General features: G+C 39.2%; 1 protein-coding gene across 7 annotated transcripts in view; it reads left to right on the forward strand.

Moving 5' to 3' along the window:
- Positions 1–893: 893 nt before the first annotated feature.
- The window catches only part of frya (furry homolog a (Drosophila)), a 45,488-nt gene continuing 31,146 nt past the window's right edge, over positions 894–15,235 (forward strand). For 2 of the 7 annotated variants that reach the window (XM_005926434.3, XM_005926433.3), the window contains exons 1-2: positions 5,898–6,317; positions 14,754–14,953. In XM_005926434.3, the coding sequence (XP_005926496.1) occupies positions 6,101–6,317; positions 14,754–14,953 (417 nt within the window). In that variant the 5' untranslated portion in view covers positions 5,898–6,100. Of the gene's footprint in view, positions 1,008–5,896; positions 6,318–9,197; positions 10,034–12,325; positions 13,211–14,753; positions 14,954–15,235 lie in introns of those variants that run through there. The other 5 variants (XM_005926438.3, XM_005926432.3, XM_005926435.3 and 2 more) reach the window with 5 other exon arrangements.

Genomic DNA, 15,235 nt, shown 5'->3' on the forward strand with positions numbered 1-15,235 from the left:
GAGTGCTAAAACAGTGACATCTGAGAGGTTGACGGCCAGCCACTGAACTCTATCCATCCGTGTTGATTTTAATTCCTTTCGAATCTATAAGTAGGGTCGTATTAAAAAATAAAAAAAAATTTTTTTAAATGTAGGTTAATCTGTACTGTTTATAAACCAAAAGAAAACATCAAGTCCTGTCAAACTCTGATATGTGCACATATCTTTGGCTAAGTCTGAAACTAATCCCCTTGTGCACTTGACTTTTTGTGTCTTTTCCAAATGTTTGTAACTCTGTGTACTTTGACGCCACCTGCTGGATTCTTATGAAACTAATACCACAAGTCTTACGTTGCTTCTATTGATTCCATAAAACTCGTTTGTTTAGGCGGGGAGGGGGGAGGGGGGGGGGACTGTGTGGAGTTGAATTTGTAGACAAGTCTATGAAACAAGAGGTCCCTCATGTCTGCTGGTGACAATTTGAGTGCACACTGTTTATTCGCACATTAGGTCTACTGTTGTAATCTGTGCAGTGTTATAGCTATTCCACAGTGTGTACAATGTTGTCGTAAAATTGTCTCTTTTTTTAGCTTTCATGGTAGATCTAGTTGAGATAATGTCATTGTGCTTTTCCTTATAATCCCTTTATTATGCATCATGACACTCTCTGTGTCCATTTGAAAGACAGTCCATAGTTGAACTCCATAATGAAATGTGTAATGTTTCAACTCAGTGTATTGTAATAACCTGTACTATTTTGTGCTGGGCTATTTAAAAACGCATACACTGGCCCAGAGTCAGGTTCATCTTGCAGACTGAGGAGTGTTTTTCATTATTCAGGAGGACATGAGCATGGTGGCTGCCGGGGGCGGAGTCTCTGTCCGAGCTGATGGAGGGAGAAGGTGATAGTGAGAGCAAGTGCATCTTAACAAGTGGAGCTCCTGGGGGGATTTCGGGGCAAAAACTTGGACCAACTTCCCGAGAGGAGATGGAGTAAGCGAAACAACTGATTTCTGTTACAGTCAAAGGTATTTATCAGCTTTTAAAATATTGAGTAGTCTTCTGATTGAAGTTTCAGGAGTTCATATTTCACTCCTGTCTTGGTTTTTGTTTTTTCTTGTGTTTGTTTTTCTTTTCAAATTAGAAGATAGTATAACCCGCTTATTTATCTCTCTGGTATTTCAGAGACTACAGGAATATATGACTTGAAACTCTCTCGATGTAAGCTGCTGATAGCTGGAGTAGCTGTCAAGTCGAAGCTAATTAAAATTGAGATGGATTTATTGAAAGTAGACTTTATAAGTTTTTCACCCAAATATTTTTTCGCATCTGTTTAAAGGAAACGGATTTTTGGTTAATCGTGTCAAATAGTTCCAAAGTCCGTTTGCATGACCAATGAGGGAAGAAAACGAAAGTTACAGAGAGGTTAATCTTTAAACACAAAACTGTAGTGAATCAGAGGGTGTCTTTTAGCCCAGATCTAATCACGTCACAAGGGGGGAAATTCCCCGTTGAAGGTTTTTTGTGATTTTGCATGTCATGCTGTACCTATAATCCATATTCTATATTTGTATATAGACTCGCTACATGTTGCTCAAGCTTAGCAGATTTCCAAAAAAAAAAAAAAAAACAACCCAAAAAAACAGAAGTGTTGCCTTGGGGATGCCAAGGTGGCTGAGTTGCCAACACTGTCAGTGTCCAGAAGAAACCGACAGGCTGTGAGACTTTTTTGTGGAGCTTGTTTTTTCTACACATTTGTGTTCAAAAAGTAAAAAAAAAAAAAAAAGAAGAAATAAATAAAATAAGTCACTCTGGTTACAGACCTCTAGCCTATTCAATGCCAGGACAGAGTTAACACTCGTGACCACAGAGGATTTTTTCCTCATTTCTGACACTTTGTTCTAATAATTAACTTTTGATGTGTGCGTTTCCAACATAAGTAAGTGGCCATCTGTTTATTAACAGCTCATCAGTGCATTGAAACTACATATTAAACCTCGAGGAAGAAACTCCTAAAAGCTAAGTTTAGACATCTAACAGAGTAGTAATATAATGTGCCATATAAGCTTTTGTCAGTTACATAATTCAGATCACCAAGTGCACTGTTAATAGGACTATGTCTTCCTTCCCATTAAAATAAAGTCGCAATAGGGTTACAAAACAATACAATGAAATTAAGGCGTGCCATAGCTTGCATACATTGTGTAACAACATTGGATTTTGGATATCTGATCTTTCATCACAAGAATGCAACTGTGAGTTTGTATTTTTGTGGAGAGACTCAAACTGCATCTAAATTAGCTGTTTGTTATTTTAGCTCTTTAGGGTTTTTTCTGTGAAATAAACAGAACAAAATTGTTTGAACAAAAAGAGATGAATAAATATGATTGACTTGAACTTATTGTCAAGTGGCATTATTGTTATTTTAGGGAAGCTCGAATCCTGCAGCCTTTAAGTGATATACTGTTGATATCAATAGCATTATAAAACGAGAATGTTGTAACATACAGTAGTCATACAGATTTGCCAGAATCAGAGTTGTTATTTAAACCTCATCTTCAGCAGAGAAGAAGAATACTTGTAAAGATTTCCAACCCTTCCTCATGAGAGAGTCTGTGTTTGCCTGTAGGGCAATGAATATAATGAAGGCCTTAACAACGAATCTTAACATATTTTCCCCTTTTTTGATGTGTACAATGCTTATGAGTTACTTAGATAAACCCCGAGGCAATCCACATGGCACAAAAGACTGAATCAATAATGAACACATGCTTTTAAGTCAGTCTGCAGCATGCGCTGTGCTGGTATTGTCTCCAGCATCCATTAGAAGCTATCAATACGAGAGGCAAACCTGCACTGTTGATGCACAATGTATAAGAACATAATCACCTCACTGTAACTGGATCTGCTCTCCTTTTTCAGGGGACACAGTGGCTGCATGTGTTCAGTAAGAAACCCTCCCTCGTCAGGCCGATAATAGGCATGCAGAGCAGGGAACAGGTGCTGTTTGTCGACTTGTTTGTAGCCCTTGAATAGTCCTTTTGTGTGCTGACCCATCCCAGATCCAAAGCAGTGTAAAGAATAGGTGGCCCATTGAATAATTACTTTCTGTGGATGCTTGCTTTTTGTTTTTAACCTTAGCTGTTTATGTAAAATGTGGAAACGGCTGGCATGTCAAAGTAATAAAAGGTTTTAGCAGCTGTAAAAATCTGACAGCCTCGATACCATGTGGCTCTAAATTGTCATTATGCAAAGTCTCTCCATTTAACATTCAGGAAGTTTGTAAATTTTTAAACAGCCCTCTGAAATGTAGATTAATGCTGCTTCTTTGCTGACAGTAAACACTTAAAGAGAAATGCTCTTTGTTGCATTTTCATAGACAGTAATAACTTATCATATGTAACATCGCAGCCATTTGTATCCAGCTTTCATTCCCACATTGTGTCTTGCTACTTGTTGCATGTGTCCTATTCAAGAGTCCATGAGCATATCTGGAATTAACCTTCAGCAGGTTTGTGCTAACATTAGGTCTTGATATCTATCAATTATTCATCGTGTTCTGCTGTGCCTGTTCAAATCTAAATGTGTCTCACCATGGAAACAGCCTTGTAGCTCCACCAGAGGGTGTTGGTTTCAGCGGCCATGCCGACACCGGCCTATTTTCCCAGTTTGGCTACTCCTCCTCAACTTTGGTGTACATGGAACAAATTCAGTACATCCGTCCAATCGTCTGTTTTCTTATCTCTATCTCTCTCTTTTTTTTCTTATTTCTTTTTACCACAGAGTCACTTGGGAAGGGGTTGAGCCTGTTCCAGCTGACTTTGGGCAACAGGCAAGCTCAGTATATTTGAACATTTTTATTTTGGATTACATGCTCAGACTAGACATTAGCTCAGTTATGGTTGATGAATGAAAATTAAAAGTCGATCAGAGCTTGATGTTCTGGAAGATTCTCATATTCCTCAATGTTAGTGTCATATTTCTGGTGTCTTTTTGATGCAACACTGAATTGGTGACGTTTTGTTGCTGTTTTTATTATAATATGAGGTAGTTTAGAACTAATAATGGACTTTTAAGTCACTATAATAATGCCCATTATAATAATAAAGTATAAACAAGTAATACACTGGTTTAGTAAAGTTAAAGCATTAAACACAAATATCTAGTCAATGTCCATCTCACAGTTTAAATAAATGATGTAGCATCTAAAAGTTTAAACACCTAAACTCTACAGATCTACTTTTGCTGTTGTATTGGCTCAAGGACACATAAACGTATCTGAATATTGCAGGGCAGTTCTCTAGATTGAGAGTCTGCAGTTTTATTGGTCAATAAACTAAATAAACAATTATTGTTTAATGTGAAAACAAAGTTACACTTGCATGTACTTCCCGCTCCTATTGCATTATCAAAGTGTCATAATCAAGTCATAATTGTAGATGTTACTTGAACTAAGGTCATACAGTGACTCAGCAAGGAGATCTATTTTTGTCATATGTGGATAAAGAAATGCATGTGGTGCTAAAAGTCACATTTTCAAACAATGACTGACTGGAGAAAGGTGGTATTACTTGACACTAGAGGGTGCTCCATCACTATAACATATTTCCCTCCTACATTCATTCGCAGTAGCGCCACAGTACAATACGGCAGCTTTTGTCTCAGAAGCTTGGAACGTTTGTGTATTGCTGTAAATATTTTTATTGTTGAGAATGCTTGAAATACTTGACCTGAAAATATTAATCAAACCCTAACTTGAAATATTTGCACAACTGCACAAAAACCGCACATGCTCATTAGAAATCAGACTAAAGGGGTCTTTTACTTTTAGTGTTATGGTGCAAAGATATTTAGGTGTGATATTTTTGTTCTTGCTTTTGGTGGTATGAGTCCAAAACAGGAAGCGTGTTTTCAGATGTTGTGATGATAGGACTTCGTTCTGCTTATTATTTACTCTGACAACATGACTGTGTTTTTAAGTAGGTCAGGCTCAAACGTGCATGAAAACCAGACTCAAATTCTGGGAATCCCGATGAATGTACTTGCTGCTGAAAAAGTATTTCATAGTGTTTTCTTTAGGATAATATTTTCTTTGACAGGTGACATTACTGCTGGACTTATTACTTTGGGGAAAGGCATGTTGCCAGGGGCTCCCTGTTGTTCAGTGATTCTCTTTGCTCTTTGACAGAGTCCAACTCTACATGTCAGCAGACCATGAAGATAGTTATGTCTGAGTGTGATGGTTGGCCTTTTAATTGTCAACACATTTCTTTGTTCACTGGAAATGCATACAAGAGGTACATAAAGTATAGGCTAGTTGTTCTGCTGTTTCTTCCTAAAACAGAAAACGCCTTTATGTCACGTACATACACAGGGTGTTTGTGTTACGGATGTAGGTCAGACTAGGAAAAACTGGTTCATGTGATAGGTGTGTCCAGTGTGTTCACTTCAGTCCTTGAAGAAGACTAACTAGAGTATAAGAATGGCCTAACGCAGAGTCACCGATCATGTACTGAACTAACGGAACCTGTTCTGTGAAGCAACTGGAAGATCTATTTGTTTGTCAAACACAGAACAAACAAAGAAGTTGTCACACAACATTTAACGCACACTTTTCAGCATTCTCGTAGGGATTGACGATCATTTAAGGAATTAGTTTCTATCTAATTATTGCTTCCAGGGGCAAGAGATGCCTGTTTAGACAAATACAGGATATTTATTCAGCGCTGCCTCATGGGCATACAGTAGGCAGGGATGCTGTGGCTGTCAGAGCAGCCTCTCTATCCCCTCCCGCCCTCTTTAGTTATAACTTTGCCCCTCTCTTCTCAGCCTCCTGCCTTTTTTGCTGAATGAAGGAGGAGCTGTCTAAGTAATTCAACACCTGCCCAATTCATGAATGTTACTGTAAGTTGCTGAACTGCCCTGACAAGTGCTGTAGTTGAAACACATTAGTAGACTGAAGCCGACAGCACTTGAAGCATCTCTGCGCGGCAGAAAATTAGTGTCCAGCAAGGACGAAGAACTACGTTACTAACGAGGGAAAGGGAGGAGAAGAAATTAAAAATTGTTCTACAAAAAGAGTGGAAAACCTGGCATTCCTTCAAATGACTCTTTTAGAAGAATGAAAGAAGTAGTGTTGGGCTTCCTGCCATCCAACATGTCTTTAGGAGAGAGTGTCGTGAGAGAAATGGCCAAAAGTGAGACAGATTGCTCTGAGGGACTGGATGAGATTGCTCTGGGGCGCATTGCCAGCTTACCTTTGGATCCATTCCCACCCAAGGACTTCAGGGGGAAGTTTAAAAAGATGCGTCATAGGAAGAGGCCAACTATTCTTGAAAGTAGGTGCTGCTTTGACACAGTCAAGTTGTAGTGATTTCCTCAGTAATCTGTGTAAAATGTGGTTTTGGAAATATCTGATGAGCAACCAATACCAGTGTTTCAGCCACTCATGCCCCCACTTTGTGAAATTCCTCACCTCCTCGTTGTATTTCTCATAGTTACACAGGAATCCAGTGACTTGTTTGTAATGGACTTAGAGCGTGTACATCACATAATTTTTTATATTATGTAGGATGATGAATTAGCTGACCTTTTCAGTTTTTATGGATCTTATTTCTTAAGTAAATTAATCAACAGAGAAACAAGATGACTTCAAATAAACGGGACATTAAAGAATGTTTGAGAGAGACAAAAGAAGATGAAGAAGCTAGGGGCACTGGGTGCACTGAGCGAGTGTGGGAGGCAGTAAAGGGTTTGAAGTTGATAACCATAAAAATGGCTGAACTAGACAGACATATTTCACATTCCTCACCTTCATCAGAGCTTGATAATGCCTATAATAAGTGCTTAATGTGTTAAAGGCTGTGCCCACTTAAAGCCTAAAGAAGGAAAGATGCTTACAGTGGTTTTTTTTATAACCAGCAATGCTTTTCTTATTTATTCATCCTCTGTTTGGGTGTTTTGTTAGTGAACATGATTTGTGGAGAAGTTGCCACTGAACTGAAAATGATAAAAATTATAACTGGCATTTACAAGATTATTCTCAGGCAGGTTTCCTTCTTGAGAAGTCTCGCTGATTCTAGCCAGTGTGCCAGCAAACTGCCACTGCTTTATATCTACGTTTGGCATCAGTTGCCCCTAGTTATCCAGACACATTGTTATGCCACAAACAGGGTAAAGAAAGTTTCTTCAAAGTATCACAAGGTCTTTTCATGATAAACATGTTTGGCTGATGCAATGCAATGCAATAACATAACATTTTTTTTTCCATTTTTTGTTAATTCAGATATCTAATGAATCACGTTGTAGCAATTACGCATGTAGATATGGTTAAGAGTATCAAACTGAGCATCAGGACAGGGAAGAACTGTGACTGTGACATGTTTTCAGAGTGTTTCAGAAACAGATGAACTACTGGGATTTTCCAGTACAGCCAACTCTAGGGTTTCGGAGAGTGATTCAAAAAAGTGAAAATATCCAGGGTGCGGCAGTTGTCTGGGTGAGATTATCTTGTTGATGTCAGAAGTTGGAGGAGAATGACCAGACCGCTTTCAAACTGATAGGAAAACAACAGTAACAGTAGTTTTCTCAGCACACTGATCACTGCTTAGACACCACAGTCTACCTGAGTGCTGTTGTTGATCGTGGCCATTCCTTTATGTCCACAGTGTGCCCATCTTCCAGCAGGATAATGTGCCACATCATAAAGCTCAAATCATGTCCAACTAATTTCTTGATAACAACGAGTTCACTGTCCTCCACAGTCACCAAATCTCAATTCAATAGAACACTTGTGGAAACTGGTGAAAGAGGTGATCCACATCATTAACTTGCAGCTGATAAATCTGCATCAACTACTTGCTGACACAAATGCACTTCATTGAATAAACAGTGTTTTTTGTATATATTATAAATATATTAATTATAATATTATAAATATATATTATATTTATATATTATATATATTATATGTATAATATTATATATAGTATAGTATATAAATTTTCTTTCTCCATCATTCTTCCTTTACTTTGACTTCTCAGTGTTCCGCAGCCTTGCTAAAAAATGATGGAATTGAATAAGTCTTTGCATTACAAAGATTCCAGTCAAGCTGACCAGCTAAGTATGTTTTAAAAACTCTTCTTAAGAAATTATGCTTTTTAAAAATCAGAATTGGCAGGAATTGACCATGTATAGTCAAGTCTGATTAGAGAACATAATGAATTCTCCTGTTAAAAATAGTGCTCGGCTTAAATAGTTACTTGTTGAATTGAATTGAGGAGATGTTTGCTGAGAGGGCAATGATACAAGCAACATGTGAGTATTTACCTATTAACAAATTATTTAGATGAACTTATCTAAACGCTTGTAAACTTCAGTTTAGTTTAAACATTTGATATTTAATGTTTTGACATTACTGTCTTAAAAAAGACCAACTGTAAATAAAAGAAGTCAGAAAAACCCTTCCCCTTGTAATATAGATACCATAGATTATTGCTTTATGACTCTTTTGTAACTATAAACAAGTGTGTAAGGAGATTTAACAACCATCATAAATGATACCTAAGTCAACAGCATCTTTTCACTCACTTGTTTATTTATGTCATGACACTTGAAAAACTGCTGCGGGAGGGATTGATTGTAGAGTAACACAATGTGTGGAACGCTTGAGTACACCAAGCAGGAATGTCCTGCTTGGTGTACTCAGTATACCCAACTACTGGGTTGGGTATATCCAGGACACCTGAGCCTCTGAAATGTGTGTTTACCAAACACTGCCACGGCCAGTGGTGGCTTCTCCATCACAGAGTGTATTACGTAATCAAGTGCAAGTGGCTGCCGCTTGATGGATAGGCAGAATTCTGATAGGATTATCCTGAGAGCACTGAGCGGGAGTGAGAGGGGGTAGATTGGAGGATGTCTTTATAGTCCATATGGTCAGGCAACTTGCTTGTGCTTTCCACATGCCAGAATAATGTAAATATTGGATGAAAAAAAGGAGCATTGTATTATAATTTTACTTTGGTAAAATGATTTGTAGACATCTATACAAAAAAAAATCAAAAAATTGCAACTTTTTTTTATAATGCTCTTTCTTTTTGTATATTAATTGTCTTGATATTGGGGGGAAATTTCCTTTGCTCCACTGTTTTCAGCTCTGATGTATAAAAAAAATTATATATAAATTAAAATTTATTTAATATATTTTCAGTAATGCTGTTAACAGTAAACATTAGTCCATTGCATGATTTTAAATATAGTTGCAATAGTGCTGAAAGAATCTGTGAGATGCAACACTGGACTGTGTGAACATTGGACACATTCCAATGTATTCATTTTTGCATTATGTGCAAAAGAGAGGTTTTACACTATGCGGCTGACAATTCTTTTTTGGGAGAGTCGGCCCCTCTTCCCATATTTATTTTCTACATTCAGTTGATTTTATTGGCTGGCTGATCACTTACAGTTAGAAGAGTTAGAGTCATTTTCTTTTCGCTCAGCCAGATTTAATGTGTCATACTTCCTGATTTCTCATCTCCTCTGTCAGTGGTCGTGACCTGACAGATTCTCTCAGTCATCCTGAAAGACGCACATGCCCAGTTCTCTCATCATTATCAGGCCTTGCACGCAGACAAACAGTAGTTATTATTAACTGCTCTCCCCTAAGAGGATTGCTTCCTGCACTCTCAGCCTCCACGCAGTTATTTAAAGGGAGCTTGCACTGCCGCCCACTGCCTGCCACAGCTTTAGAGAGGGAGAGAGAAAGAGTAGAGGGAGGGAGAGAGAGGGCTGATAGCCAAGGACAGGACACAAGAGGAGGGGTATAGCAGTGCTAGTGTGTTTTCTCAGGGTCTTGTCAGCACAGCATTGTGTGCGTCACAGAGAGGTGACAGCAGGCAATACCTGCTGGTCCCAACCTAACTGCTGCTGTTGCTGCTACTGGAGGGAAACCACAAGTAGAAAAGGGGGTAGGAAGCTACAGCCATGACAAGCCAGCAGGACTCGGGCTTCTTTGAAATCAGCATCAAGTCTTTGCTGAAGTCATGGAGTGGAAGTGAGTACCAGTTTGTTGTTATTGTAGTGCTCACCTGGCAGAGCTGAATGACTGTTAGTAACCTGACTTTATAACTCTATGCTGCAAATTAAGATCAGCGAAATGTGATAGTTCTGTATGCCAGAAGCTGCAAATTTAATGTACTTGTAGTAACAGCACACCACAGTTAAAACAGCTTTTTAGTTGTCTCTTAGCAACAGCCAGATACATAAGTTCCTCAAGGATGACTAGCTAAGTCATTATACAATAGCTTATGTTACAAGTTTTGCGGATGGTGATTCTGCATCTGATTATATTTAAATTGTGGCCATATTTCACTTATAAACAGAGCCAGAATAGCTCTTATTAAGTGCAAGGACACAGTAATAGGATTACTGGAGGTTCAGCTTGGTTGCATCTTCTGTCCAAAGCTCACAGCTTCATTGCCTTCTAGTGAAACCATCAGAGTGAGATGAAATGCCTTCATGCTTCAGATCATGGTGCTATTCTGTTTTATGTGAGGTGTGAGAGGTGGCCTACAGAATGGATGCAAAACTAATGAAAAAGCCGAACGCAGGCATTAAACCTAGCTTCTTAGCAGTTTATTCATGTGTGCTATATCTGTATATCGCCACACTAAATTGATTAATACCTAAAGTGCTAAATGTTTACAAGCTAGTTGCATGTCTCAAGCAGACTGCATTAGGAGCTTAATCTGAATGCAAAGAGAAACCATCGTACAAGCTGCCCCTTTCCACACACTAAACATTGAGCCATCTCCTGATGATGTTGCATAATCCCCACACTGGGTCACTTTGCTAAAGTGATAAAGGCACAGGCAGTCATTGTACTGTATCAGCATTTAACATTTTCATTAAATTTGTGCTCTTCCCTAATCTCATCTCTCTGCTTCCATTCTCACAAGCTGTTATGTAATGTATCACAAGATGGCAACAGATATAGTGTTGCTAATAAAAGTTCTTTTTTCCTGCATGAGATGTGAGACACAGTGCCTGCTAATATGTGACTTGAGGAACTATATGTATTTATATATATTTATTTATTTATCTATTTTAGTTTAATATAGAAAATAATAGCTTTCAAATTGGTGTAGCATGTGTGTGTGTCTGTGTGTGAGCACAGGGTTAATAATCACAAACATTTTTGGATACCCGGTTTGATAAGTTAGTTTGTCCAGCACTAATAAAACAGTAACAAACAGCAGGACAGAACTGCCATTGTGGAGCAGCTGCATCAGGTTTGTTGTTCAATGTGACTGAAGGCCAGTCCTCCATCAGCCAATCAGAGCAGGAGATGAGCTGTGGGGATCTGGGTAGAGCGGTGCGGTCCAAACATGTTTAGTTACAATTTATTTTCTGACATTTTTAAAAGCTACTATTCAGTTTCTTCTCACATTTTGAATCAAGTTCTTTATTCATTCTTCTTTAATGTTTAGCTTTGTGTAGCAGTATACAGTACAACAAGAGCTCTATTTTTGAGAAGCTGAAAGTAGTATTTTAATAGGAGCTAAAATTGTTCTATGTGCACTTTAAACAGACAGATGTGGGCTTTTTGACCAGGGCTTATATAATTGGCCTGAAATGCTCTCTCACAGCAGGCAGTAGTTTCCTGCATGATGTCAGCTGGCTCAAACAGGGCCGATGGTCAATAATTTGCAACCATCATTTTAAGCTGCTTTTCACAGAGGTTCGTAATCACTCTCTCACTCTCACTTTTTGAAAGACTAAAGCTGTGAACTAGTGAAAATATTAGCATAATAATGTTGTCTTTCTGTTTCTTCAAGTCCAGAGAGGTTTTAATTATTTATTGGAGAAATGTCACATTTTGTGGAGGTGTCTGTGGAATATTTTAACAATTTGGGTTGTAAATGAAATGCTCTGTCACTTTATGGCCTACTCTACGCAGCAATTTGTTACAGTATTATAAACACTTCCTTTTAGTCGAGTAACTAAGGATGTTGTCCCTTTTTTCCCAGCCTGGAAGAATAGTATAGTGTGTACATTTGGAAACTTCCTTTTCTTACTGCTATCTCTTAAAATGCAATGTCAGCTTTAGAGAAGTTGAACAAAGTTTCCCAGAGGTCTATATTGACACTGGAATTTTTGGTCCAGTTTAAGAGGTCAGTGGTATCTAAATATCCAGCCACTCTGTTCACAAACTGCCGCTTAAAGACATTGTTTACTCAGTAGGGATGTCTCTGTGGACTGCATGTTGTGTGTGTGTGTGTGTGTGTGTGTGTGTGTGTGTGTGTGTGTGTGTGTGCAAGAGAGACACTTGTCAGCCTGTTTGCATTGTCCTCCAGGGAGTACCACCATGCCCAGGGTGTTTCCAGCATGGCGATGATGTAATGCACGCTGTGCCTGAGCTCCTTGTTTGCAGGGTCACATGTCATGTCTCAGACTTCGTACAGTGCCAGAGCAACAGACACAGGCTTGATATGCACACTGGTTCCTTTATTTACAGCTCGTCTCTGGTTTAATATTTTGTCAAGGGAAAATGTAGATATTGCTTTATAAATCTGGGGTGTTAAATCACAGAGTGTCTGTTGCTGGAACGTTGCCTAAAATCTTTGCCTTAATGACTTTAGTTCTTCTTTAAGAAGTTGTCAGACTTTAAGGGAAGTGCAGTGAAACAGTCACTGTGGTCAAGAATGGTGTTTACACTCTGGTTGTCTGTACCTCGTGGTTTTGCATCACCGATAGGGGGTGGGGGGAGTGCTCTGTCAGTATAGTGTTTACTCCTGGATAAATATAGTCACCAGTCTATGCCACCATAGCATGCTGGACCTCATCGCTGTCCTGTGCCTCAGCTAAAAATTCCTGCCTGACCTTCACTGTTGGAAGGCACCGGGTGGTCACAAGGCTGGAGGAAGCCATAGCAGAAGCCGCTGTCAGAGAGAAAGAGAGAGAGCGAGATCTAGAGATTGTGTGGTCTCCCGTACCAAACACTACTCCCACTTTTTAAAACACACCCGCTGTTGGCTCTGTGCACCATGGAAACTATAACCAGAAGGACAGAGCCAGCTGACACACAAGACATGGAAGTTGGTGGATTTTACTAGCGAGCATTTGTCTTAAATCAGGACAACCCTGGATACCATATCCTCCTTTCCCACTATGGACGGGACAGCTGTGTGCTGGAGCAAGGCCAGCGTCATTAGCTTCATCAAGGGTCTGGGTAGGTGCTGCGTGGATCGCCACGAATGAGGGAAGCATGTTCTGAAAGCCATAAAAGGTTGTTACACATGCTGGGCATTCCTTGAGAGATAGCCGAATGCTCCATGTCCTGAAAAGACCTGGAGAAGAAAACTTGTGTACTTGTACCAGCTTCTCCAACTTCTCTTATGCAATTTGTCAGTGTTGCATAATTTGTGGTGCCTCAAAAAATGCTCATTGTGTGTTTGCTCATCTCCTCTCATTATGTTGCATGCAGCTTGTACAGATGTGTAAAATCTAAGCTGCGATTCAGTTTTTGGCAATTTATTTAAAGTTAGTTGTAAAGAGGTAATAGCTTTTAGTAAAGCAGTAACAGCACAATTTTTAGTCGCTGATGAACCTATCAACCTTTGTATGAACATCTTAAACCTTCCTGTTTTGGCTCTCTCATGTGGCATACAACAAATGAAATCCTTAAATTATATTGTTAATTGTCTTTTATCTTGTCACAACCTTACTAGACTAATATATTACATTTCAAGACTTACATGCAGCCAAATAGTAGACGTAATAATTCTACATCTCCAGCAAAAGAAAAGGTTAAAGCCTTCAATTGTACATTAAAAATATATGAGTACTCTCAATTAAAACATTTTTCAGGTTTTTATGGTTTGGTGAGGTCATTTAAAGAAATATTTGTCAAGCGGCACTGGCCTCTCAGGGAAATCTCTCCATATGACTGTGTCGCTTTGGATAAATATGCAGCACAAAGTGAGTGAAAATAAAACTAAAAAGGAAAAATGTGATTTGTGATTTTGACAGATGAACAGTTTGGGTTGACCTTTACTGTTGCTGATTTCTGTCCAGACATATTTATTACATGCGCATGCACATGTTTACGAAAATATGGTTCTCACTGTAAGGCACTAGCTCTGTTCTGTCCTTTGACTATTATACACCAAACCCAGGCAGTTTGTGAGGCTGAGGCCTGGTTAGAAATTGCAGAGTTATCGCTGAAGGAAAATGTCACGCTTCTAATAAGATGTTTGTATGCATGTCTTTACTGTATGTAGCAGGTTTGTGTCTGAAGGCACAAGAGTTCAACACAGAGGTTAAATTATTAACTCGTGGGTTTTTTCATGGGTTTAAGTGGCCCGAGGCAAGCCATTCGTTATTAAAGGTGGGCCATATCATAACACTGAGTGAAGGATGATCACACGCACAAGGTTTTTGTTTCCCTCAAAGGACAGTGACGACTTTGGTACAAAACCAAAACACCAGCTGCAGGCCATGGTGTTTTATTTCCATATGTGCTCTGCTCACTGTAGCAGGAGGAAAGAAACAGCAGACTCAGGGCAAGACGGTGCCCTTTGGACAGTCTTACTGAGGAATGCTCAACATGTTGGGAACTTTTTGTCCATGTTTGGAAACTTCTCAGCAATACCCTGTTTGGTGAACTCTTTTTTTCTAGTGGCTGATCCTGTCCCACTCATTGTGCTCGATTTGGCAATGTTTTACTTAATGAAACTGTTTCCCATCTTGTGTTTTTTGTTTCTCCTCCGCAGCCTCGCCCGTGGGGAACGGATACAGTAAACCTCCCATCCCTCCAGTCTGCTGTCCTCAGGGAGAGAAGGGTCCCCCTGCCATGATGCCCATCACCATTGACCCAGAGAGCAAGCCAGGCGAGTACGTCCTCAAGAGCCTGTTTGCCAACTTCACCACCATGTCTGAGCGCAAGATCCGAATAATCATGGCTGAACCGCTGGTGAGTGGGAAGAGGGTTACTGCTCTTTGTGTCCTGTAGTGATTAGTTGACATTCTGTTTATCTTATGGCTATAAGATAATAATGTGAAACTAAAAATGTAGCATTAAAGAGTGTTATATTAGTTAAATATAAACAGAAAGTAAAGAGTTTAGAGTAAAAAATTAACCCTTAGATTTTTTTTTTCTTGTTTACTATCCTGTTAATCATCTCCTGAGCCCTGGTGGGTGTTCTGACCCCAGATTATAAATCTCTATAATAGAAAGATGCTGGAAAGACAGGCC

The sequence above is a fragment of the Haplochromis burtoni genome, unplaced genomic scaffold, assembly GCF_018398535.1.
Source record: "Haplochromis burtoni strain Fernald_Lab_line unplaced genomic scaffold, NCSU_Asbu1 Contig_36, whole genome shotgun sequence".
In the NCBI taxonomy this organism is placed as follows: Eukaryota; Metazoa; Chordata; class Actinopteri; order Cichliformes; family Cichlidae; genus Haplochromis; species Haplochromis burtoni.